Below are 25,128 nucleotides of genomic sequence, written 5' to 3'. Positions count from 1 at the left end.
TCTTTCTACAGAGCCTCCATCAAAAGCATACTAACGTACTGCATAGGCATATGGTACGCTAGCTGCACAGTGGCTCAGAGGAAAGCACTCCAGGGAGTAATCAACGCTGCCCAAAGGACAATCGGCTGCCCTCTCCTCAAACTGAAAGACCTACACAGTTCCCGCTGCCTCAAAAGAGCCCATAACATCATAAAGGACACCTCACACCCTGGACACTCCATGTTCGAACTGCTGCCTTCAGGTAAACGGTATGGAACAACATACACAAGGACTAACAGACTCAAACACAGTTTCTACCCAATTGCAATATCATGTCTCAATGCTACTAAAAGTAGATGACTTTCATTGCCCCTGTTGTCATTTGTGCCCTTGATGTTGGAATGCTTTCAGACATGTTTTGTTGGATGCGCTAACAAATTGACTGAGTGATTGATTGTTTGAGTGATATATCAACTAGGTCGTATGTTGAGTGTCTGTATGGGGCCTTAGGCCTGGATTGCTTGGGTGTATTTACTGTATGAGAATACTGTATCTTATATGTATTTCTATCTTTTATATCCTATTTATTATAGTTTTTAAGTATTTATCTTTCGTGATGTTGCACTGACCGGAGACATCTTTCAATTTCATTGTACTTGTGACAATGACAATAAAGAATATTCATTCAAAAAATATCCTGATATAAACAAGAAACTTGGGTTGGGCTCAAACGAGCTGCCATTATTATGAAATATCGACGATTATGACTGATGATCATTCAAGCAATTACACCATTACCCACTCACTGTCTGTGACTTTTTCATTATGCAACAACTTCCTGTGTATAAAACAAGACAGAACATTCCCGACTAATGAGCCGTATACCTTTCGAGGAAGAACAGGACATGCAAAGGCAGAAAGAGTCACAGACTACGCAGAAAAATTAGAGGCTTAAAAGGAAGTTATGACAAATATATCTAAAATAAATATTAAAGCAATTAAACGGTGGTGTTTGGTGTTTTATTAGAACATTATCAGTACTTCAATCTGTTCAATATTCCCTGAGTAAAGAGAAAAAAATCCAGGGAAACATCGTAGAGTTTCCATTGACCAGCTGCAATTTAATGATGCAACCAATAATCCTTACAGTCACCCTCTATGTTTTACAGCTCACAATAATCCTTATATTTCCTTATTGTAGGCCCTGGTGCATTTTCTGTCTAAAACAAGCTAAATTTTGGGCTCTTCCTCCTTTATCACTCTCCCTTTAAGCCTACTTTCTTCTTCACAAGCTTCCTCCCAAGCAGAAGCTGGTGAGTGGGACTTCTGTGCTGATATGACCATATTACACATATCCACTCTCACTGACATCCATCCATCCATCTTCATCCGCTTATCCGAGGTCGGGTCGCGGGGGTAGCAGCCTAAGCAAAGAGGTCCAGACCTCCCTCTCCCCAGCCACCTCCTCCAGCTTGTCCGGGGGAATACCAAGGCGTTCCCAGGCCAGCCGAGAGATATAATCTCTCCAGCGTGTCCTGGGTCTGCCCCGGGGCCTCCTCCCGGTGGGACATGCCTGGAACACCTCGCCCAGGAGGCGCCCAGGGGGCATCCTTGCCAGATGCCCGAACCACCTCAGCTGGCTCCTTTCGATGTGGAGCAGCAGCTGCTCTACTCTAAGCCCCTCCCGGATGGCCGAACTTCTCACCCTATCTCTAAGGGAGAGGCCAGCCACCCTTCGGAGGAAGCTCATTTCCGCCGCTTGTATCCGCGATCTCGTTCCACAGCTCGTGGCCATAGGTGAGGGTAGGGACGTAGATCGACCGGTAAATTGAGAGCTTCGCTTTTACGCTCAGCTCCCTCTTCACCACGACTGACCGGTGCAGCGTCCGCATTACTGCAGCATCACTGACATGTCTAGAAAAAAAATACTGTAACTGATTGTTAAAGATGAACCCTGAGCTAGCTGCTCTGGATCAACTTTACTTGTGTTTGTTTAGAACATCCATATAAATGACTTCAGGTGAACAGAAAAATCCAACATCCGAGCTTATGACACATATAGAACAAGGTACTTTTTATTAATTCCCATGGGTGCACAATTGTGGATGGAGCCACATGTTAATTTGGCACAGATAACAGGCCACAGACTCTTCGTGAGCTAATGCTCGCGTTTATCCGGGCGTGCAACCGGAACTAGGAGTACAACAGCACGTGACCCCCCCAGCATGTGGCTCCTCCTGGCCTTGAACCAGGGACCTGTCACATATGACGTGAATGTGTTAACCATGCACCACGGAGCCACTTTATATGGCATACAGAAGCCACAAATATATTAGGTGAAGTCACAAATAAAATGTATTTAAAAGTATGAAGTGATGATAGCTAAAGCCCTAAGTAAAACTGACTGAACTGGGATAAACTGAGATACGCTGCAGAAACTGAAACATAATAAAACCACAATAACTCCTGTAGATCATAATCATAAGCGCTGACAAAAAGACAGGAAGTCAGACAGGGGCACAGTAGTAATGACCTCATAGTGATGACACACCAGCTGCTGTGCCAGGAGCACTGCAGTCAGATCTTCAGCACAGGCCTTATAAGGACAATATATTTGACTCATTCTGTGCTGTGTGAATGACTGACAGACTAACTGAAAAGGGGATGACAAGAGTAGTGTTCATTATCACCACACCACACATCTTCCCTCTTCTTAATCCCTCTCATTTATTTCCTGTCTCCTCCCACACTCCAATCCAATTCTTTCCTGCTTCCTTCTCTCTCCTGCTGTCTTTACTTGGTTCCTCTCTCATTTCCCAGCTTTTAACCGTGTTTTCACCTTCTGTTAAGTAGGAAGGTCAGCATGAGTCCTACACAGACACACATGAACACTGTCACATACACACACATCTGGCTGTAGCTGGATCTCACCACTTTGCTGGGAGTGCAAAAATGGAAGGAGGAGTGCTTTAAACAGGCAGGGCCGAGAGAGGATGAGGATGGGCTGGGCCTCCAGCTCCAGAGTTAGAGAGAGGAAACCCCTCCCACAGGAAACCAGCGCTCCACTCCACATGGCCTTTTAAGGTAAAAAACTTCCCAAAACTCTTCTCGCTTGGGAAAAGGGCTAAGATATAGTCATATTTAAAGCTACAGAGAGAGAGAGAGAGCTGCTAAAGGCAGGGAAGAAGACCCAACGAAAAGCAAGCAGAGGAAAATTCATGTGCTTGGAATTTATTGTGTTATTTTTTAAGTAGCACACCTCATTTGTCAAGAGCCGAGTCAGTTTCCTCAAGTGTTGCTAGTTTAAAGTCATATTTTCATAACATTTCACTATCAGGGCTTTTATGACTGAAAGCCTTCATTAGCTCTGGTTGTGATTGTATCTTTATGACCGAGTCTTTGACCTGCTGCATAGTCAACATTCATGTCAATTATCTCCTGTCTGAGTCATATCACGAGGGGAGGGGTGTGGGAAACAGACCCCATGCATTTCTTACACATGGGAAAACTATCTGCAATTTAAAGGAGATACAAACAAAAGATGCGTCCGCAAAGTGAGCCATTATGAGAAATTGGTATTGTCGAGAGACTTGCAAAGAATTCCTAATGTTTCTGTCGGATGTCCTCTTTGTGAGCAGTTACTGGATAACAGCCAGAGAGAAGTTTACTGTCAGCGTGGATGTTTCAAAGTCTTGCACACAAACAACTATTTGGCATTTTGGCCAAAATGCAGTTTTTTTTTTTTAAATTTCTTTAGCAATGTAAAAGAATAAGGGAGAGCTTTAATATATGATATTTGGAATTTTGTGTGTATCAACATTTTACCTGTTTAACAGACTCACTGTAAGGAACCAACTTCCTTTGGGAGGAAAAAGCAAATTCACATAATTTAGAGTAGAATGAACTTTATTGTAGTTAAACAAGCGCAACAAAATTTAGACTGGCATCCCTCCTATAGCCGTGATGGAGGCCGTACCTCAGGGAAAAAGACATTGCCCAGTCTGTTTGTGTGTACCATTTGCCTAATGGCAAAACAAATGCATGTATAATACTTTGCTTAAGCTTAAGGTTAGAGGCTAATGTTATGTGGTGAGTCTCTAACGGTCTCTGAGTATTTCTGTGTCTTACAGACGGTCTCTTGGATGCACTGCCCTTGCATTTAAACCCCATGGTTTCATTTACTACTTTCACCAGCACACCTTATTGTATGTGTGTGTGCATTTCTATGCACGGCCCTATTTTTGATGGGCGCTGCCTTGTCTTGCCCTATGTTATCTGACTGTTTAACATTGCTCACAGCAAATGTGCAAATAAAGATCGTTGTCTCGAATGCCTGTCTTGCACCAGTTATTCACAGTTTTATCGCTTCATCGCGCTCATTTATCAGAAGACGGGCTGACAGGGAAGTTATATTACCTCCCTGTCAGAGGTGAGATGACACACATTTTGTCATGAATGGCTAACAGTGTGAATGAATGCAGCATGGATCATAAATTCATCTAATTTCACACTTACATTATAATCTCTTATAGTCCTGACTAAATGATCTAATATGATCTCCACCTGCAGGAGCTGCCAGCTTTGCCTGTCTGCAGTTTGGTGCTGGATGGCTGAAAATAGCTCCTGCTGCTGGAAATGAGGTTGATGAGAGCGGTGAGAGTGAACCAAAACAGTAAAAATGTAGGTTGTAAAACCAAGCCCAAAACGATGGCCCATAAACCTCCACAGAGCTGAGGGTATAAAATGAATCTCTGTGGGTTCATTCCAGCAAGAGATCTACACATTAGACATAAGAACCATTGTTCATATAAAAACACTGATTAGAACATCTTTAAGAGTAAATTATTTGCCTCATATACCACAAAATCGCACACATATAACAAACTTCTGAGGCTTTTCCTTCATTATTGTATGTTTAAGCAGCATTTGTACAGACTTTATCCTTCTTAAAGGTATTCTAGGACAAAGTTTTCACCATATAAACAAAGGCGTGTTGCAGAGGTTATCAAGGCTCTCCAGTTAAGAAGCCATACCGGAAAATGCATGACGTTAGCCTGATAGGCTGCAGATAGCTGCCAGCATATCCCAGTTAATTAAAACCTGAAGTGCTGCCACTGCCAGCTCGGTCACAGGAGGTCAAAGGTCACCGTATGAGTGATCGTTAGTCTTCCTGGATTAGAAATGAAACAAGGAGGTGTGGTGAATGCATGAAGACTGTGAGAAAATCACGACTGTAAACACTGCAGCCAAATCTAACAGATGTTACACATTTACTTTTTGAGTCAAGCTCTCTATTTAGACTGTAGCTTTTAGTGTAACTCCTCACTGGATGAACTTCATACTCTGCAGTTCGTCCAGAACGCTGCTGCCAAAGCCTCTTTTCTCACCCGTCTCCTGTGAAGCCTCCACTGGCTCCTCACATAAAGTCGAAATCCCATTGTGGAGGAACTCCTGAAGCTCGTAGACCATTTCCAGCCTTCCTCATCTGCACGGTTTGGGCTCAGTTTGTGACGGTGGGCTCTTCCTGTCCTTCAGCAACCTGGAGTTCACCTCCCCACAGCCTGACCTGAAATGTTCTCCCTCCTGATTTCGCAATGTGGAACTTCTTTGGTAAACTTTTGCTCCTCTCTCTGTCAGCATCTTTGTTTTTCAGTCAAATCATTCCAGTATTGTTCTCAACACTGATTATCTCTCTCTGCCTCATTAAGCTACATTAGCTTTTGTACCTCTGTTTGACAAAGTTGTAAAACAAAACAATAAGCATCATGATGTAAACCAGAGACCGTGCGTGCGCGTGTCTTTTTGCCTTACCCACATATATTTGAACACATGGCTTCATTTAAAGACTAATGGCTGGGGTCATTTGTCATCAGCAGTACAAACAAAAGAGGTCTCACGCACACTAATGCACACATATGAGTTTATGAGATGTGTATTTTCCCCTGCAGCTTTTCAAAATCAGCTCATTTTATGATGTTTCAATGTAGCCACACTCCATTTCTTTCAGTGCTGCCACAGAGAAGTACGACAAAATTTATGCTTATATTTTTGCTGAGTCGCACCCATTCTCCCTCTGTCCCTTGTTGGGAATATTGCTGTTTTCCATTTGTGGAGGTGTCCCCTCCTTTTCCCACTGCCTCCTCACCAAGCCTAATCACATTTTTTTGAAGGTTTGTCAACAGCTCCCTCTTCTGGGCTTGAAGAATATGACGTAACGTGTGCTGATTACTCTCATTTCTTTGTCGCAAGTGAGACCAATAGGAAAAACACTCACTGGCCACCTCGTTAAGTACATCTGTTCGACTAATTGTTAACACAAACATCTGATCAGTCAGTCAAACAGCAGCAGCTCTTTTAGGCGTGTAGACATGGTCAAGATGAGTTAATGAACTCAAGCTGAGCATCAGAATGGGGAAGAAAGGTGATTTAAGTGACTTTGAACGTGGCATGGTTGCTGGTGTCAGACAGGGTTTTCCAGAGATTTTCCCACATCAACTAACTGTTTACAGAGAATGGTGCGAAAAACAGAGAACATCCAGTTCTCTGGGTTAAAAAAATGCCTCACATCAAGGATGTAGCGCCAGCAATTCTGCTGCAGACGTGTGATGCTATCGTGTGATTATGACCCGAAATCTCTAAGAAATGTTTCCAATACCTTGTTGACTCAATGCCTCAAAGAATTAAGACAGGCCTGTAGAGAAAAAGGCTACTACTTCAGGGTTGTCAGGAGGCAGGCAACCCCTGACACGTAAATCCCCACCTGCAGCCATTTAAAGTCAACATGCATGTCTTTGAGGCATGTAAGGTTATACGACACGCATCGACTCAGTGAGAACATGGAAATTCCAAAATCCAAAAGCCCGAGAGCCAGGGTACATCTTGGACAGGTCGCCAGTCTGTCACAGAGCTAACACAGAGAGACCGACAACCATTCACCCCTATGGGTAATTTAGAATTAACCCCACTACAGGCAGCACATTGGAGTGGTGTTTAGCACTGGTGCCTCACAGCAAGAAGATTCTGCGATCAAATATGCAGGCTGGCCAGGATCTTTCTGTGTGGGGTTTGCATGTTGTCCCCTTGTTTGCGTGGGTTCTTGCTCAGTACTCTAGCTTCCTCCCACAGTCCAAAGACGTGCATTTAGTAAGGCTGCACAAAACTATCATGTAACGTAAATCTTTTAACTGTAAAATCCTGGCTGGGCTTGCTTTCACTCATTTCAAACTGCAACATTTCAACATGATGCTGACTGTACTTCCCAAATATGTCAAGGTTATTGAATGTGTTTTGGCATCAGAGCTATTAGAGCCATATCAAACAAAGTTTATCAAAATGTTAGTTTAACGGGCAGAGACTGCTCCAATCTCTGCTGTCGGAAGACCTCGTCTGCCCGTTTGTATTTTGGGTAACAGTTCGTGACATGACCTGACATGACAAGGCCTTCAAAATCTATTAACGATTCTTAGTTTTATGAAATATTGAGAGATTTGAATGAACAGCATTTGAAATGTGTTTTGCCACAGTGCACAGCGCCACACCTGTCTCCAAAAAAAAAACAAACAACCCTCACAAAACTACAAACATATCCTAATGTTACTTTTTTAGTCATATGAAAAAAGAGATTAAAGGTTTATAAAGATTTCAACAAAAGAAAAAGGGGAATCACACCTACAGCCTTACAAGGAATATGAACAAAAACTGCATATGACGTGTTTACTGTAGGGGGAGGCATTGCATTGCAAGTGGACAGCCATGTGTAGTGTTTTTCTCTTTCTGGATGTACAATGTGAGTCCACACTGAAATACAACTACAGTGCGCTCTTCAAGAACTCCATTATTTTATACTGATTGTGATCAGTGTAAAAGAAGCCACTGCAAACAAACACGATCCTGCAGATAAACTTCTAAATGTTTTGCCAGCGGCGATATCAGATGTTACACAGACAGCGTAGGATGCCAACTCATCTATCTGTTTAGCTCAAATTGTGGACACAATGCTGTCATTATGGAGTCTAACACAGACTGGATATTGTGCGCTGCATGTTATAAAGAAAGGGAAAGCCGTGGCCCTTTGTGAACTGGGTCATGTCGGTAAAGAGGTTCACACTTGTCTCTGTCAGCAGAATGATGTGATTTGATAATTCCCATAACCTATGAACCCCCCTGAGAACCAAAGAAACCGTGATCCTTTGTCTCAGACTAACTATGTAGACATTTGTAGGGTCACACTGGATGTCAGGAATAGTGTTGGTTTGAATTAGCCTTGAAGGCCACCAGAAACTCCCATGAAAAACACTTCAGCGAGTTAGAGACGAAAAACCTCATGAGACCACCTCCTGCAACTCGAAAAAGGAGAAACCGACAGGATCGGTTACAGTAGCGTGGCCTTAAAAAAAGAAGAAGAAACTTTAGGATACTTGTGACATATGCAACAAGTGATGAGATCCATGCGAGCAGGAAACCTTTGGAAAGGATTGATTTGAAACCTGAATTCTTTTGTTTCAAGAATGTGGCATTGTAGCGCTTTAAAATGTTCCAAATAAAGCAAACTTTGGGCTATAAAATGTTAAGTCATGGTTACATTTCATAAGAAAAACGCTGAGATAGTGTGTGAGTTAACCCTCTGTCTAAAGCCAACATCCTTGAGTAACCTCTACACTTCATAAAGGTAATGATAGGAAGCATAAAGGTTATGAGGCCTCTCCGAGAGCTGTAAAAGTTGCTTGTTTTCAACAGACAACTTCTGATTTTGTATTTTTATTCACTATATTTGATGTCATTTAAGCCGTTTCCATTTTAAAATAATAAAAAGCTCACTCTGACAACCCAAAGGACACATGAACACACCACGCATGTGTTTAGTTGCACTTTGTTTTATTGATAATACAACCACAAGCAGACTTCTTGATGATATGTGTGTGTGGCCAAAGTTGTGTGAGCCTGGTGGGTGTGTCTTCGAATCCGGGTGATTCCTTTTCAGCCAATCACTGGAACCCTGGAGACCTTTCGGGAAGCCTGCCGGTGAATGATTAAGGGATGGGGGAGGGGAAGCTCTAAACCAGGCTGTAAAAACAGACCTGTTGGAGTAAACTGATAGTAATATGTTCATCTGTAGTAGCTTATCTGGCCAAGAACCCGTCTGCAGGCCAAGTTTGAAATCTGTGGCTGGATGTGACCCAGCTGAAACATCCATCCAGTATTAGTAAATTTCAATATTAGCTGTATTAAGTGAGGACGTTATCCCACTGTCTCTTAGAAAGGCAGATCTTATGTGTCCACGTGTGCACAGACATACTATAAAACTTCAAAAATAAAGCGGTCTGATGCATAAGACTTAACTGGACAAATTTCTACTACTACACCATGAGAACACAACATAAGGACAACTTTGCATGATCGCAAAACCGGGCCGACTGATTTAGTCCTTCATAAACAATAAATATTAAAACAGGAAGGATGAGTGCAAATTAGGTTTACAGGAACAAAAAGGAATCAAAGTTAAACATGCAATAAAATCTGCTGTGGATTCATAAAAAAATAAAAAAATAACAAACATGGCTGCTAAACTCTAACAATATGGAAACCATTTTAATCCGGTCTGATTCACTTGGCTCCAGTTCCCACTGAGAGCTCCAGGATGTCGATAACTAGAAATCCTTCTCCGGGACAATGTGAGGAAGTCCCGTAAGACGTTTTTATCAATGCAAATATCATCAACACAATGTGATATGTCAATAAAACCTCTCAGATCATTTGTACCTGTTATTTACTTAAGACTGAAACTGTTTAAATATAGAAAATAAATAAAATAAAGTTGCTTCCAACCTGCGTTCATTTTATGTTGTCAAGAAAGCAAATTAGGACATCTGCTGACATACATTTGACAAAAAACAAACAACAAAACAAAACAAAAGCTCTAAATGTAAAAATAGATCAAACTTATATTACATCCTCTTAAAATTCTAAGATTTTACTTATCACGGCAAAATATCAAACATCTGGTGCTCAGCAGGTCTTAAAATCAGGTAAATATGAGCTGAGATGAACAACAAAACGTGTCGGGGAGATGGCCTCACATTTGTCAGGTGTCCAGATCCCAAAGCTGCAAAACAAGCTCAAATGATCACCCTTCCTCCCCCGTGGTTGACAGGTGGTATGAGACGCTTGTGTTGATATGCCGTGTTTTGGTTTTCTCCAACATGGAGTTGTGTGTCTGCGTTAAGGCCAAACCATTTTGGCCCCATCTGCACAAAGGACATTGTTCCAGCAGTCTTGTGGTTTGCACAGTTGCAACTTAAACCTTAACTGTGCTGCGTGAATAATCCTTCTCACCGTATAATGTCGACTTCAAATTCTTTAGAAACTGCAAACCTCTGCTTTTATTGAGATGCTCAGATTTGCTGTTGTTCAGTTAATGAAGTGCTTTTGACCCGACTCCCATTTTCCCTTTTAATTCCTATGGAAGTAGCAAGGGTGCACTTATTGTTTTTCCACACAGCTTCGTCATTTTGGCTTTGTTATGGTTAAATAGATAATGCCACAAGTAAAATGTAAAAACTATTCACCGGTTTTTAGCACCTGCTAAGGACTAGGTGATTGTTATTAGTTTCTGATATGAAACAAAAAAAATTAAGCCATTTAAACAGTTTTTACCATGACTGTATAAATGCACAACTCTAAGCCATAAATATCCACACATTAATTTAGTAGCACTTCCCACATCCAATCTACGCTGATTATGACTGCTTTCTTTACCATTACATAATCCCTGATTCCCGAGATCTCTAATTATGTGGCAAACTGTTGTAAACATGTTGCTTTTCTTGTTGCAGAAGTGACACAGGTGGCTTTTATTTTAAGCAGTAAAACCTTTGTTTTATTTCCATCACTTCCAGGTCGACTGATGTCCTGGTTCTGCTATTGTTCTAAAATCTTAAACTGTCACCTCTTTGCTCAGGATGAGGACACAAAATACCCTTCACACAGTGTTAGTCATGCATATGATTACTTCCTTCTCGTATTTATTATGAGAAGGAACCATTTCAGCACTTTCTTTTCTACACAAGGGTCAATAATTAGACCTGTGGGAGACATCTTCCTTTTTCAGAATCATTTCTGAATCACTGCAACACTAAAAACTGCAACATGATCAAGCAACTTATTTACAGCTTGTATGCTTTCTTTTACCAAACAACTACTGTGTTATTCTGTTGACTTTTAATCAGAAAATGTGCCTCTTTGAATTTGATTCCTTTATTTATATATCTATCCAAACCTAGTCTCTATATGTGGAAGAAGTAATTGGCCCCTAAATATAAGAACTGGTCGTGCAGCCCTTGGCAGCTATTACTTTTACAGGGCAAGTTTAGTGAGGTTTTTTTTTTTCCATTAACAAATGAAATCATCATTTAAAAAATGCATTTTGTATTTAATCTGGTTATTTTGGCTACTAAAAAAATAGTTTGATGATCAATAACCTAAAAAAGGAAGAAATCTGAGGGCGAAGGGGCGAATACTTTTTTCACAGCAGTTCTATGACTTTTGATTCTGTCACATTTAATCTTGCCCACCAGGAGCTCTCTAACTCTGGGGAAATTTCATCTTGAGGACCTTTAGTTCCTTTAAATTCAACTTTTATCCTTTTTTATTAGTAGTAATTGATCTCCCCCCCAGAATATGCTGGTTGTGAGGGCTGATTTTTTGGACATACCAGAAAAAAAAAAAGTGAGAATCTCTGCGCTATGCTAACTATTTGAGAAACATATCTCACAACTTCATTTGAAAAACTTCCTGCAACTGCGCAGGTATCTGTTAGCAAACAAGTCTGAATGTGCCTCTCCAGTGTGTCAGTGTTCATATCTTCCTGTGTCATGGCTTGAATTTTATAAGTAGTCACATTCCAGTGTGGGAAACCACAGGTACGAGATAAGCCGAAGAGAAAGGTAAGGAGAAATGAGATGAGAAAGACAGAGAGAGGTGAGGAAAGGAGAAGAGCGCCCCAATAAGGAGACGATGGGGGTCCAACACTGCTGTTTGCTGCTTTTGCTTGTGGGCTGCCATGAATGGATTACAGGTAGATTCTAAATACTGTCTGAATAAGAGGTCTTAGGACTGCACCTAAAATAAGCAGGGCTGTTTGTAGTCACATGTGCGTATGTGAGCGTCAGTCTGCCTGAGTGTCTGTGTGTGTATGAAATGGCTGTGTTTTGGTGGACTGGTCTGTCCTGGGCGAGACATGTCTCAACCTGTCCCCTCAGGAATGCTGTACAGAAGTGTGCTCTTGCAAAGTGTTATCAGCAGTGGAGAAAAATGTTTTGCTCACTTAGTCTTGCTTATTGGAGTGCATTATAGTGTATTTATGCGGGAGTCACTCATGATGGGCAACTAAAAATGGCTGCAAGCTACAGGGAATTATAATTTTCTTCCCTCAAGGGTTTCTGCAGTTAGCCAGAAAACACTCAGTAGATGGCAGATTAGTTTTAGGCAGACAGACAGTTAAAATTGTTGTGATTGTGCCAAGAGGATATTGTCTGGAAAGATTATTTAGGATAAATTTGGGTTTATTGCTGGATTTATTTTTTCCCCTTGGAGCATGAATGTGCTTAGCAAAGTTTGTGTCATTATAATCTTGATCGGAAGTCATGTTGAAGTCCAACAAGTTATGTATATTCAAAATGTTTAATATTTCTTTGCTTTAACAATGAAACTAATTAAAAAATCTTCCAAAAAGAATAAAGATATTTTTGAGAATTTAGAAGCAGCTACTTTTGATGCTCTCATTCAAGAGGGGGAGCCCCACATATCTGATTTAGCAAATTTTTACACCAGATGCTTCCTGGCACATCCTCCAAGGAATATGTATCTATTTGTCATTGAACTGTGGATGTTTTTCTTGCTATGCCCATGTGTAAACCACTGCACTATAAAGCTACTAATAGAATGAATAGCAGACTTGGATTCATGTCTAATTTTAAAGTAACTTTTTACAAACCATTGCTTACTGAGAGAGTGAATGTTGACACTTAGTAACAATCACATTTCTGGTTTAGGTTTACATTAATAAAGCACAGCAACATTTATTTCAAAACCTTAGCATCTTAGAATGGCCCTAGATAACAAGGCTCAACTCCAAAACAACTCCCCTGCTGTTTAACCTCCAACAGCTGCAAACACAACTTGCTGGAAAACAAAACAGAGTAAAGATTGTGTTTAAAAAACCGAATATGTTTCCTGTAATAAACAAGGATTTTTTAAGATTAGGAATGTGTCATCTGCATCAGGATTGACTTTGTGGTGTAGTGTGCCAAGTACAAATCACTCTGTAAAGGCTGCTTACAGTCATGACCAAGCTTTGGCAGTGGTGCAAATTCGGGACCTTCAGATTTTGTTCATCTGATCTTTTTGAACATGTTTCTATTATATTTCGAACCACAATGTGATATCAGCTTCTGGACTGTTATCTTTATTTATGGCATACTATTCCTGCCTTATCAGTGCTTGAAGCTGGTCAAGTGTTTCCGTTTGATCCCCTGCTTTATAAGGACCGACCAAAGGTTCTCAGTCGGATAAGGTTTAGTGAGCTTCTCAGTTGGCTAGCATGGTGGCGTTGTGCTTATAGCATTGGTGCCTTACAACAAGAAGGTTTGGGGTTCAAATACACCATCTGGGTAAGACTTTTCTGTGTGGATTCTCTCTTACTCTGGCTTTTTCCCACAGTCCAAATACATGCGGTTTAATTAGTTATCCTAAATTGCCTGTAGGTGCGAATGGTTGTCTGTCTCTGTGTTGGCCTTGCAACAGACTTGAGACCCCACTATGACCACTAATTAGATAAGTTGAAACGGGTGACTGGAACTTCTCAGCAATAGGAACATAATGTTAATTTGATTTATTGTAAGCCTTTAGTTATCACTTTTGCTTTGTGAAATGGTGCTCTATCATTTTGAAAACGGTACAGATTATCACCAAACTGTTCCTGCATGAAGCAGATGCCCACAAACTGTAATCAACTACAAGTGCGGATAAGGCAGGAATAGATCACTATCAATCAGGATTTGGCTCAGATGCTGATATCCAGCCATAGAGAATTGTAGTCACAAGCTGTTAAAATCAGAGTTACCTGAAAATTAGAAACAAAAATACTTTCAAAATGTTGCTTTTCCTCAGTAATAGGAACATCTTCCTTTCCAACAGGTGCCGTGAGTAGCATCAGTCCTTACATAAAGTATTACGAGGGCTTGTCTTACAACAGGGAAGATCTTCACAGGAGGCACTTGAGAGCCAAGAGAGCCACACAATCTCAGGACTATACACTGCATTTGAATTTTACTGCTTTTCACAGGTAAATTCATATTTCCGTCTGGGCGACTGGTTGAAAATGTCTGTCTATATGCAACTCTTTGGTTAAACTATTAGGAAATACCTGATTGTGCAAACTCTTTGTTGTTGCTCCTAAACCTGTAACACATGTCAGACATTAGTCACTCATTAGTCCATATATCTCAGGAGATTATAGATCTGCATACTTCCCACAACACTACAAAGCTTTGACCACATCTGTAAGCTGTTTGTGTTTTTCTTCCCTTCAGGACTTTCCACCTGCTTTTGAGGCAAAACAGTGCAGTATTTTCCAAAGACTTTACACTGGTCAGTGAAAATGATTCAACGTATGTTGATCTTTTCCACATCTACTCAGGAATACTAGAAGGTTGGTATCAGAGAGATATCCTGTCATCCTGTGGGACTCCAAACAATTTGTCTACATTTGCAAAAAAAGAAAAAGGAAAAATCTATTTAACCAATTTCACTACAATCAGAATTTAACCTCGGCTTGATCTGGAAAGTTCCACCTGAAGAAACATCTTTAGTAATAGCTCCACATTGATTAGGCCAAAATAAACCGTGCTGGGCACAAGGATAAAAGATCCTCTGAAGAATTTCAAAAGTCCTCATTCAAGTCTCAGGTTTCAAGGTTTATTTTCATATGCAATGGAAAGAAACAGATTTCCCTGTACAATGAAATTCTTTCTTTGCTGTCCACAGATGCCAAACAGAATAGATAAATAAAGTGAATTATAATTTAGAAACCATTATGAAGAACTACGCAATGTACAACAAAAGAAATACAACAGAATATGCAAAATATATAAAAAGATTTTAAAAAGTAATCTGAGCTGCAAAAGGCTGATTTCTCTCTTACCCCATACCTCACCTTGTGTGTGCAGTTGCTGCCTCCTGTATTCAGGTTTCTGTCAGTATCATATATAATCTCACCTCTCTCTAATCCCCGTCTCTCCTGCCCTGGTCATGCAGGTGAACCTGCCTCCGCCTGCCATGGCTCTGTGTTACAGGGACAGTTTGAGGGAACTATCCATACAGAAAATGGGACTTATCACATAGAGCCATCTGACAGATACACCAGCAGTCCAGCAGACCACCACTCGATAATCTACCGTGAGGACGACATGGGTAAGACTGCTTCGACTTCAATGAAAAGGTTGTCCTGCACTCAAACTTCTAGTGCCTCTGGAGTAAGGGTCCCAGTAATGCTCACTGTGCAGGATATTTGTGCATTTGCAATCCAAATGATACACCATGACCTGAATTTCCTGGTCTTTGGCATAAACATATCAATAGCTTGATTAATGGCCCTTTTGGCAGTTTTACAGCAACACGTCTTTCCCACTATTTTTCATCCTCAGTGCTCCTCGCTTGTGTAGTATCTGCAGCCTGTAGTTCTCAAACTAATGTTACTACAGGTCAGTGTAGTACCCGGGGACCTTATAATGTAACAGAAAAGCCCTTTAAGAGGGGGTGTAGGGGCCCTCACTGCCTGGGCACTGGCCAAAGAAAAGATAAACCGAAGATGGTGTGACTCTTGAAACAGGAGGGGTGGGTGAGGCTTGGGCCTAAATCAGGAGGAAGAGGAGTGAGAGAAGGAGGTAGGTTTCTAAAATAAGGAGAAGAAGAAAGAAAGGCAATATGTGGCGACTTCTTCAGGGTTTGAGGGCTTTGGAGACAATTTCTACAACAACAGATTAAGATGAATTTGGGTTTGGCTAAGGATCATATGATCTATCCAGATGGGGTACATCAGACAACCGTCAAAGAGTATATGAATCAATGTGGATGCCAAAGTGTGATTCCCTTGCTGAAGGTGCACATTTGCAATAGTATCTGAATTTTTCCAAGAAAGCTTTTTACTGGAAACATAATTCACATTGTGCAAGAAACCCCGTCTCCCCCCACCGTTTCTCCAGAAGTCTGCACAGACTCCGCGGCTGCCTTTCTTCCCTAATCCTCCTGCCGTTCCTTCAGCGTCTTTCAAAGCTGTATCCAAACTTTGCATGCGATAGCATCGCAGCTGTTAACATCCTGCTCTTTCATTCACAAGGCCAGCATATCTGCAGGAAGCTGTGAAAGATTTTGCAGATGATAAATAAACAATCAATGCTTCTAAACAAAGTGGTAAATTAGACCACGAGATGGGTGACATAATGCGTCTGCTCTTGTGTATATTTCCACTTCCCGTGGGTGTCGTGTGGAGGCAACAAGGGACGCATGAGGAACTTTCAGTCCCTGATGCCATAACATGTTTCAGATCTGGGGGACAGGTCAAGCCAGGAGCGGACATATTGCAGCAAATCATCATAGTGCAGTGTGGTAACATTAAGGAACATATGAACAATGTGCCAAGTCATTTTGTCTGCACTGTGGGAACCCTTCAGCTAGTCTTCCACCCATAGATGATGGTCAGTATTGTCCTGGTCATTTAAAAATTTGAATAAAAACTCAAATTATCAGTATCTGTTTTGGCTAATGCAATCATACCATTAAAGGTCATTAAACTACATGCAAAAAAGTTAAAATGCATAGACATATCTTAGGGACATACCCACGTACTAAACACTAAGTTATGCATGTAAATACTATCAAAAAGGCAATAAGAAACAAATTTGTTTAATTTCAGGGCTGCATAAATAAAGATAGAGGAAGCTGGTTGCCCCCTAGATGTGTAAAAAAAACAATTATGTTGCAAAAATGCAGTTTATAACTATCAGTGTAACAAATTAACAATACCAAAAAGGAAGGAAATTTTTTAGTTTTACATTTTTATATATCTTTTAAGTTTACCTAAACATATCATTGACTTTCCATTGTGATTATGAGAATTCACTTTTTTAACATTTCTATTTATTATGAATCTTTTTAGCCATCTAAGACATCTTAAGTACTTTGGAAGTAAATGGTAAATGGTAAATGGCCTGCATTTGTATAGCGCTTTACTCAGTCCCTAAGGACCCCAAAGCGCTTTACACAACATTCAGTCATTCACCCATTCACACACACATTCACACACTGGTGACGGCAAGCTACATTGTAGCCACAGCTGCCCTGGGGCGCACTGACAGAGGCGAGGCTGCCGGACACTGGCGCCACCGGGCCCTCTGACCACCACCAGTAGGCAAACATGGGGTTAGTATCTTGCCCAAGGATATTTGGCATGCAGCCAGGAGGCAGCCTGGGATCGAACCACCGACCTTCTGGTTAGTGACTGACCTGCTCTGCCACCTGAGCTACAGCCACCCCAGTACATACAGTGTTTCAGGGAATGTGTACTCATTGCCCCTGAGATCGTGCATAGGGAGTTACTTGCAGTTACTTCCTACTGCTAGGGAGTAGCCTAGGAATGATGGGTAATTATTAACCTCAAATTCCTTTTGGTTAAATGAAAAGTAATACATATCCACATTTATTAGAACTTTTAATGTTTAACTGCTGGGTCCGTAATTGCTCAAACTGAAAGTGCCTTTACAATCAGGAAGTAGTCGTTGCCCACAATATATATCCTCTTCAGAACATCTACTGAGGATTTATTTTACATTTTGTAATCTTACAATGACATAAATGGACCTTCAAACATCTACTTTTTTGTATTTACTGATCTATTACATGCAAGCTTGGAGAATTTGAGAAATAACTCTCACCCCGGCTGAACTCCTGATATTCCAGCAATACAAGAAAGTCATTAAACATTTGAGTCGGTGCTAAAGTCGCTTCAGTTGTTGCATGCAGGTGATGCTCTGGATGGAAAATGTAAGAGTTCTTAGCTCTTGAAAATGATAGTTGTCCTTTTTGGCATGTAGCACACAAAGGGAGGTATTTTGTCTGAGTTTTGTTCTCACTGCTTAAAATCCAGGTGAGGGTGCTTCCTAATCCGAGTTTCCAGGAGGCAAGTCTCACATTGGGTAAATCTGCACAACAGGACCCCACACAGACTTTGCATTTTGCTGTTTTAATACCATTTAATCTGTTCCAACGTGGCTAGACACTTCAGTCTTGATTAATTCAGAAAGGTTCAGTGCATTTGTGAAAATGGCTGAAGATGCATCAAAATGTTCTTACATTATTTCAAACAAATACTCAACAAGTGTCATTCATAGTGGGAAGTACCTTTAGCTATATTTAAGTTTCATAAATTGCATAAATAGAGAAGACGTGGGTTGATGAGAAATATCTGAAGTAGGATCGCCAAGCAACTTCCCAGTTAGTGTGCAAATGACATCATCGGGCAAACTGTGACTCCACTGAATAACTGTTAGATCAAAGATCTAATTTGGGCAACGACCATGTGTTCATGAGTAATGTTCACCCCCTGGAAACAGTTTATCTGATACTACTGTATCACAGATGATGCTTGTGACACTTATAATTTTGTTAAATTAATATTTTGACAACAATAAAAGCGAGTACAATAAGAGACAGAGGCTATGGGATAAAAGAAAGAGAGATCTAATGTCCAACATGGGCCCGGGAAGGACAAACGACCTGCCCACTGTGTACAGCTGGGATAGGCTCCAGCCCCCCAGAAAATAGAAGGGGGGTCCAACAAGCTCATCTGGCCCCTAAAACAGTAACTTTAGGCCAAAAACGGAGCTCTCCTATGCGCACATATTTTATTCATTTCCATCCTCAGTACCTGTTCTGGACCTGCTCCCAAACAACCCAAATCTCTTCACCACAATGCAACAATTTATGCACAGGAAGAGCATCCATTAAAGATTTAACTGTTCTGTGATTGTGTGGCAGGATTGTAATTTTTGTTTTGTGTGTAAATAATGTAACTGTTACACTAAAAAGCTGGAATAAGACTTTGACTCTGGATTGGATTATCTACATTTTTCTTCACGGTAGAAGTGGCTTCCAGCATCTGTTGGAAATGAGGGTCTTGGCTGAAATGTGACACTGATGTTTTTTTTCATCTGGGAAAATCCTTTTCTGTTTGCCCTGACTGTACAAGAGGCCATTCCAATTAAATCCATTTAGTTGCTGTCTTTGGTTTCCAGTTGGAAAAAGGTGTTTATTTCTTAACAAATATTATAAAGAAGAAACTATTTGCTTGCAAGTTTGACTACACAAAGATTTGTCTTCTGCTGTGAGACTCTTCAACAGACTAAGGAAGAGAACATGGACATGTGGTCTGGAAATAATTCAGTCTGTGGGTAGTCGACACCCAGCATTTAGGCCTCCGCATCTATACCCACCCCCACTTGTGCCATGTATAGGATGAATTACGGGGTTCTGATTGGCTGAAGGACTTTGGTATAATGGTGTGATCCAATCATGTGTTCTCTCACTGTAGGTTCATGCCTGAGTGTCTCTCACACACAAACTTTGCATTACCCCTTAAAGTCACTTATCATCATGTCATGTGACTCTACTGTAACTGTGGATTTCAATAATATTTGGTCAACATTAATGCAGAGTGGATTACATTACTTTCCATTTGCACTGGTTTCCTGACTATAAACCTTGTACTCTTTCAGTGTGAGCACCCTTTGACTTCTTGCACTTTTGTGAAATTCTGCGGCTTTTTCAATGCAACATGATGCGCCAAAACATGCAAAAGCAATACCCCCCCGTGGCTGCAGACCCATCATTATTGCATCAGATTGAATGAGACAGCCTTCCCAGAGGTGTTGCAAATCATGGACAATGGTTTAATGAAATCAGAGCAGCAGTTATAACATCATTTCCACATGTGGCTCCATTGCTCTCACTCCAGACCAGTGTGCTGGTTTCCAAATGCAGGCCTATTTACAAATTGTGTGAGGGTGCTTCTGCCCATGATTGCTGCACGAATGGTCGCTCGTGCAACAAGGATCCAATCCCCAGCTTTTGCTATCGTTAGCAAATTCAAGAGTGGAACCACATGACTGATCTGCATCATGTGATTTGATTTTCGTGTAAGTTTCCAGTTTGAGGGCCTTTCACTTGATATTTTAAATATTCTGTTGCTCTTTTTTCTAATTGCTGATATTAACTTCCATTTGGAAATGACTAAAAATAAATAAAATGAAGTACAGCAGGAACAGGTCTAAAAGAGAGAATTTCAAAATTTCCCAGCAAAATCCAGAAACAGCTGTAGATTTTTTCTTATTAGAGGAGTAAAGTCTTTATTGTGACCTCATGCAACTATTTAGTAGAGAATAAGGATTGCACAGGGTTGTGGTTGGGGTACAGGGTTAGTTCTAGCAATCAGTACAGGCAGGAAATTTTTCTGTGCAGTCCAGTTCTTACATGCATATATTCAGTATTTGTTCACTGATCATTGCCCCTAGAGAAACAAACATGCAGAGCAAGTTATTTACCATTATCATGTCAGCACAAATATCTTCCAAAGATCACACTGTGGCCGACGAGTACATCACATCATGTGTTTATTTTGATCTTTCTAAATTGTTCCAGTAAATTTGAATAGTTGCAGGTGGAGCAAGCCTTTGATCTCTGCTCAGTTATTTAGCATGACTGAAGAGAAAGCAACGTGAATAAACGTGCTCAAGGACAAGCGTCACTCATTGGCTTGGCAATCTGCAACTTTCTGTGTATTTGGCTAAAGGCGAGGTAGAAGAACAGTGCAGATTCTGTATTTTTGTGACTGTAAATATCTGTGTTTGTTACTAGCTCTGTCATACATGACGTCTGCCCCCGATGGATTCTGTGCTGCAAAAACTCTAAACGTCCTCGCCCAAAACCTCAGATCCAGTCAGGTATGATCATCCAGACATAAACTGAATGAAGAATCTACTGTATCCACTTTCCTCCTCTTTCCTCCTTTGTAATCTTTATTTATAGCCAATCCTATAACTGTTTTTGGAAGAAATTCACTCGTGTGTCTGATTCATCTTTTATAACTGACCATTCATTCACTTTTATTGGGCCTCGTGAGTCACCGGGTAAGTTGCTGTTTATAACTCCAGAAGGCTGTTATCACATCGCCGGTAGCGTGGTGACCAGCAGGGAGCTGAGCGGCCGCCTCACAGGCGACCTTGGCTGTAAAATGATAAGAACAGCTGTTATAAACATCTGCTGTATCAATTAATCTAATATTCCCCATGGGCACGTGGAAAATTGTTAACCTATGACCAAGTGGGTGGTGCTCTCAAAGTCTATTGTCAACAGTGAATGTTGGGACATTAGTATGAATCCATTTTTAACAACATACCTCCTGTCAGACATCACTTCCACTGTTTGGTCATGAGATGTTCTCAACAGATGTTTTTCCCATTTAAGCATCCAAGTTGTGTTCCTGCCACTACCTGTCCCCGCTCCCACTAGGTCATGAGTACGAGCTCTGTGTCAACATTTACTTTGAGAAAGTCTCACTTTCATCTGCTTTCATTTTCTTAAACTCGTGTATGTGCAGTTTTTGCCACTTCATGACATCTTTCTCCCTGAATCAGATCTGTAATTTCAGTACATTCTGTTGAATATTTGCTATGGAGAATAACAAACTTCAAATCGGTCTCCCATCGGTTTTTCTTTTGCATCACGTCCTTGCATTTTTATCCACAGGAGGCACCAGTGAGCCGGGCGAGGAGAACTCTGGATGAGTCAAAGACCACCTGCCTCCTCCACGTTCGTGCTGACTACCTCTACTACAAAAGATTCAAGTCTGTCGAAGCTGTTGTGGCTCAGGTGAGAAGTTCAAAACTGCTTTATTTGCCACTTAAGAAGTTTGGCTTCAGATATTCAGGATTGCTGCAAAGGTTAGAAAGATTCACAAAAAGCTAAATAGAAACATGTAAAAAAAAAAAAAAAAACAGAGCTAAAAATAGTTCTGATTCTTTGTGCTTTTTTGACATCACAAACAAAAGATCCCCTGCCTTTAGGGCTACAGGGCGCTCGTTTAAGAGCACAGTGTTTCTCTATTGGGACATCCTGCAGGAGCATCAAACCACAGCACATTTCCCCTCCTGTTGGCAGAACTCTCCACGCTTTGTTTACACACTCTTAACTGCATTTGGTGTCCTGGATTTTGGGTACACGGGTCACTTAATGTCATTCGTCGATAGTAAAGCCTTATCCTAATGAAACAAGTGCAATCATTAGTCAGACTTTAAGTTATCATTCAAGCCTCTTGTTTCAAAATACAGGCAGACAAAAAAAACTATACTAAATCTATGTTTGTTTACTGCTTATCATCCTTTTTGTAAATGTACCAGCTAGTAGTTCAGTACACGGCGTCAGGCTTTACCTGCTATCATATTATTTAAATATCAAAGGAGCATTATGCTGGGCTAAGGCTGGATTTTGGTCACGACTTAAACTTTTGTCTGATTTTGTATCGACCAACATCAAAGGATTGAGTGGACAACAATTTGTGCTGCATTATTTACCTTTGAGATAGTCAACAATAAAAGTGTTTGCTACCTTGACGCCGAACGAAGATGCAAATGCCAGGCCCCGCTCTGACGCACACAGCAGCCGTGGCGCAATGCACTGCAGGGACATTATGTTGCACTGGCTGCAAACATGGCTAAATGAGGCTCTGTCAGGTGCAAAGACCTGCGCCAGAATTGTTATCATTTTTCTAAATAGTTTCTTCAGTATGTTCTTTAAAACATATAACTGACAGCTATAAAACTGCCATGCTGAGAACAAGGTGAAGTTTAGATGTTAAATGCATGGTAAATGGTGAACTGTCCATGCTTACATTGCTTTATCTTGCCTTCCCTTTTTCACCAACTCTTTGAAAACTGAAGCCAAGCAGATAATAACTATGGCTGGCTCTGCCTACCCAAACACGGTCTTTCACATCAGAATCAAAGTTTTAGAAAATCATTGATAAAAATGTGATGAATGGTAAACAGACTAGTTCTTCTTCTATAGTGCTTTTCTGGTCTAACTGAGAACTCAAAGCGCTTTATGCTTTGAGATAGGCGATTTTTCTCCAAGCACGACATCCCAGTACACTTCAGACCCAGCCACACCCTCAGACAAAAACTGGTTCATCCCAAGGACAAAACTCTAAAACGCAAGCTAAATATGTAGTGCAGTGCAGCGAGGAGTGCTCAGACCTCTACACTGGAGAAACCAAACAGCCACTCCATAAACACAAGGCACAACATGGAAGAGCCACCTGGACATGACAAGATTCAGCTGTGCGTCTGCATCTAAAGGTCAAAGGTCACTCTTTGGAGTATGCCAAAGTTCATATTTTGGACAGAGAAGACAGATGGTTTGAAAGAGGAGTAAGAGAAGCCATCTATATCCGCTGTAAACCACCATCTTTGAACAGAGGCAGTGGGTTACAACTCCAACTGTCTGCCACCTACAGTGCAGTTTTGAGATCCCTTCCCAGGCACCTCAACACCCGCTTCACATCTTGCGTCAGATGATCTCAAAGGATCACTTGAAAGGGTTGGGCAAGGTCACACAATGGTTTTACCCGAAACCTCTGCTGATAATGACTCACACCCTTTTTCAGACTTTGGCTCACGTGGTTGGGCACATGATCAATGCACAATCTGATATCGTCATGTTGGTGTTGTTCCCAGATCAACATAGTAAAAGTTGTTCCAGGATCAACATTGCAAGTGACCAATCAGAATGTTGTGACGTCATACTTTTGCGACTTCGGGAAAAACCGCGTAAAACAAAAAACTGTACTTAAGCTGCGAGAAACCACCTTTATCCGCCGATCAACGGACCCTGACCCTAACCCTTTAATAAACGCTGAGCAGAATTGATATTGTCCTTGCAACATTGGAATTTCATAAATGCACGAATGGCTTGGCGCGCCAAAGAATAACGTCACAACAATGTGATTGGTCACTTGCAATGTTGATCCTGGAACAACATTTACTATGTTGTTCCAGGAACAACACCAACACGACGATATCAGATCATCCCATGATCAATAGTGGGTCAATGACGCACTGAAGGGACAACTCCCACTACGGATTAAATACCTGGGACTCTCCATTTGGTTTTAGAACTGAAGAAGCTTCTCTGACCAGAGGTGAAACAAGTCCAGTCACTTTCTTCCCAAACTCCTCAGACTACCATGACCTGGAGGACTGAGAACCTGCACAGACATATTTATGTATCATTCATCCATTCACACCGATTTATACAAGCACTGCTTTCTATGCTTAAATGCTTTCTAGGCCAAGCTGGAGGTGGCAGAGATGATGTTTGGATTTTCACTGGGAATGACAAAGGAGAGGATTAGTAATAAATATATCAGAGGTACAGCTCAGGTTGAGCAGTTTAGAGAAAGAGTTAAAGTGAAGGCTGAGATGGTTTGGATATGTGCCGAGGAGGGACTGTGGATATACTGGACAAAGAATGTTGAATATGGAGCTGCCAGTTAAGAGGAAAAGAGGAAGATCAGAAAGAAGATTCGTGGATGTAGTGAAGGAGGAAGGTTGATGTGAGAGAGGAGGATGCGATGGAGACAGATGATCTGCTGTGGTGTCTCTTGAAGAGAGCAGCTGAATGAAGAAGAAGAAGGCGACAGTGCATCCGCTCTTTTCTTTATTTTTAAACAACACATAAAGCTTAAAGCATGAAAATCCCTCCTTTGTAATGTTGTACAACTGTTGCAGCTGTAGTAAAAGCCAACTCTGAGCTTACAGATGCAAGCTAAAAACATTTTTAATACTTTCCAGTTGAGCAGGCATTGAATTTAAAGGACATGCTGGGCTAAAATTCAATATCAATTCAATTTTATTCAATTTTATTTATACAGAACCAAATCACAAAAAAAGTCACCTCAAGGCTCTTTATATGGTAAGGTAGACCCTATAATAATAAAACATACAGCGAAAAAGCCAACAATCATGTGATCCTCTTTGAGCAAGC

General features: G+C 41.0%; 1 protein-coding gene across 1 annotated transcript in view; it reads left to right on the top strand.

Annotated features, from left to right (window-relative positions):
- The first annotated feature begins 11,881 nt into the window (after positions 1–11,881).
- Positions 11,882–25,128, top strand: part of LOC146546448 (disintegrin and metalloproteinase domain-containing protein 10) — a 31,533-nt gene continuing 18,286 nt past the window's right edge. Inside the window, exons 1-6 of the mRNA XM_085263795.1 lie at positions 11,882–12,052; positions 14,173–14,320; positions 14,568–14,686; positions 15,292–15,447; positions 20,944–21,029; positions 21,835–21,957. Coding sequence (XP_085119921.1) covers positions 11,992–12,052; positions 14,173–14,320; positions 14,568–14,686; positions 15,292–15,447; positions 20,944–21,029; positions 21,835–21,957 — 693 coding nt within the window. The 5' untranslated portion in view covers positions 11,882–11,991. The remainder of the gene's footprint in view (positions 12,053–14,172; positions 14,321–14,567; positions 14,687–15,291; positions 15,448–20,943; positions 21,030–21,834; positions 21,958–25,128) is intronic.

Source organism: Mchenga conophoros, linkage group LG23, assembly GCF_057382185.1.
Source record: "Mchenga conophoros isolate Kocher_MC1m ecotype Shallow Benthic linkage group LG23, M_conophoros_male_GT1.1, whole genome shotgun sequence".
NCBI classification, from domain to species: Eukaryota; Metazoa; Chordata; class Actinopteri; order Cichliformes; family Cichlidae; genus Mchenga; species Mchenga conophoros.
The sequence above is the reverse complement of the archived record's forward strand: the minus strand, read 5'-3'. Positions and strand labels throughout refer to the sequence as shown.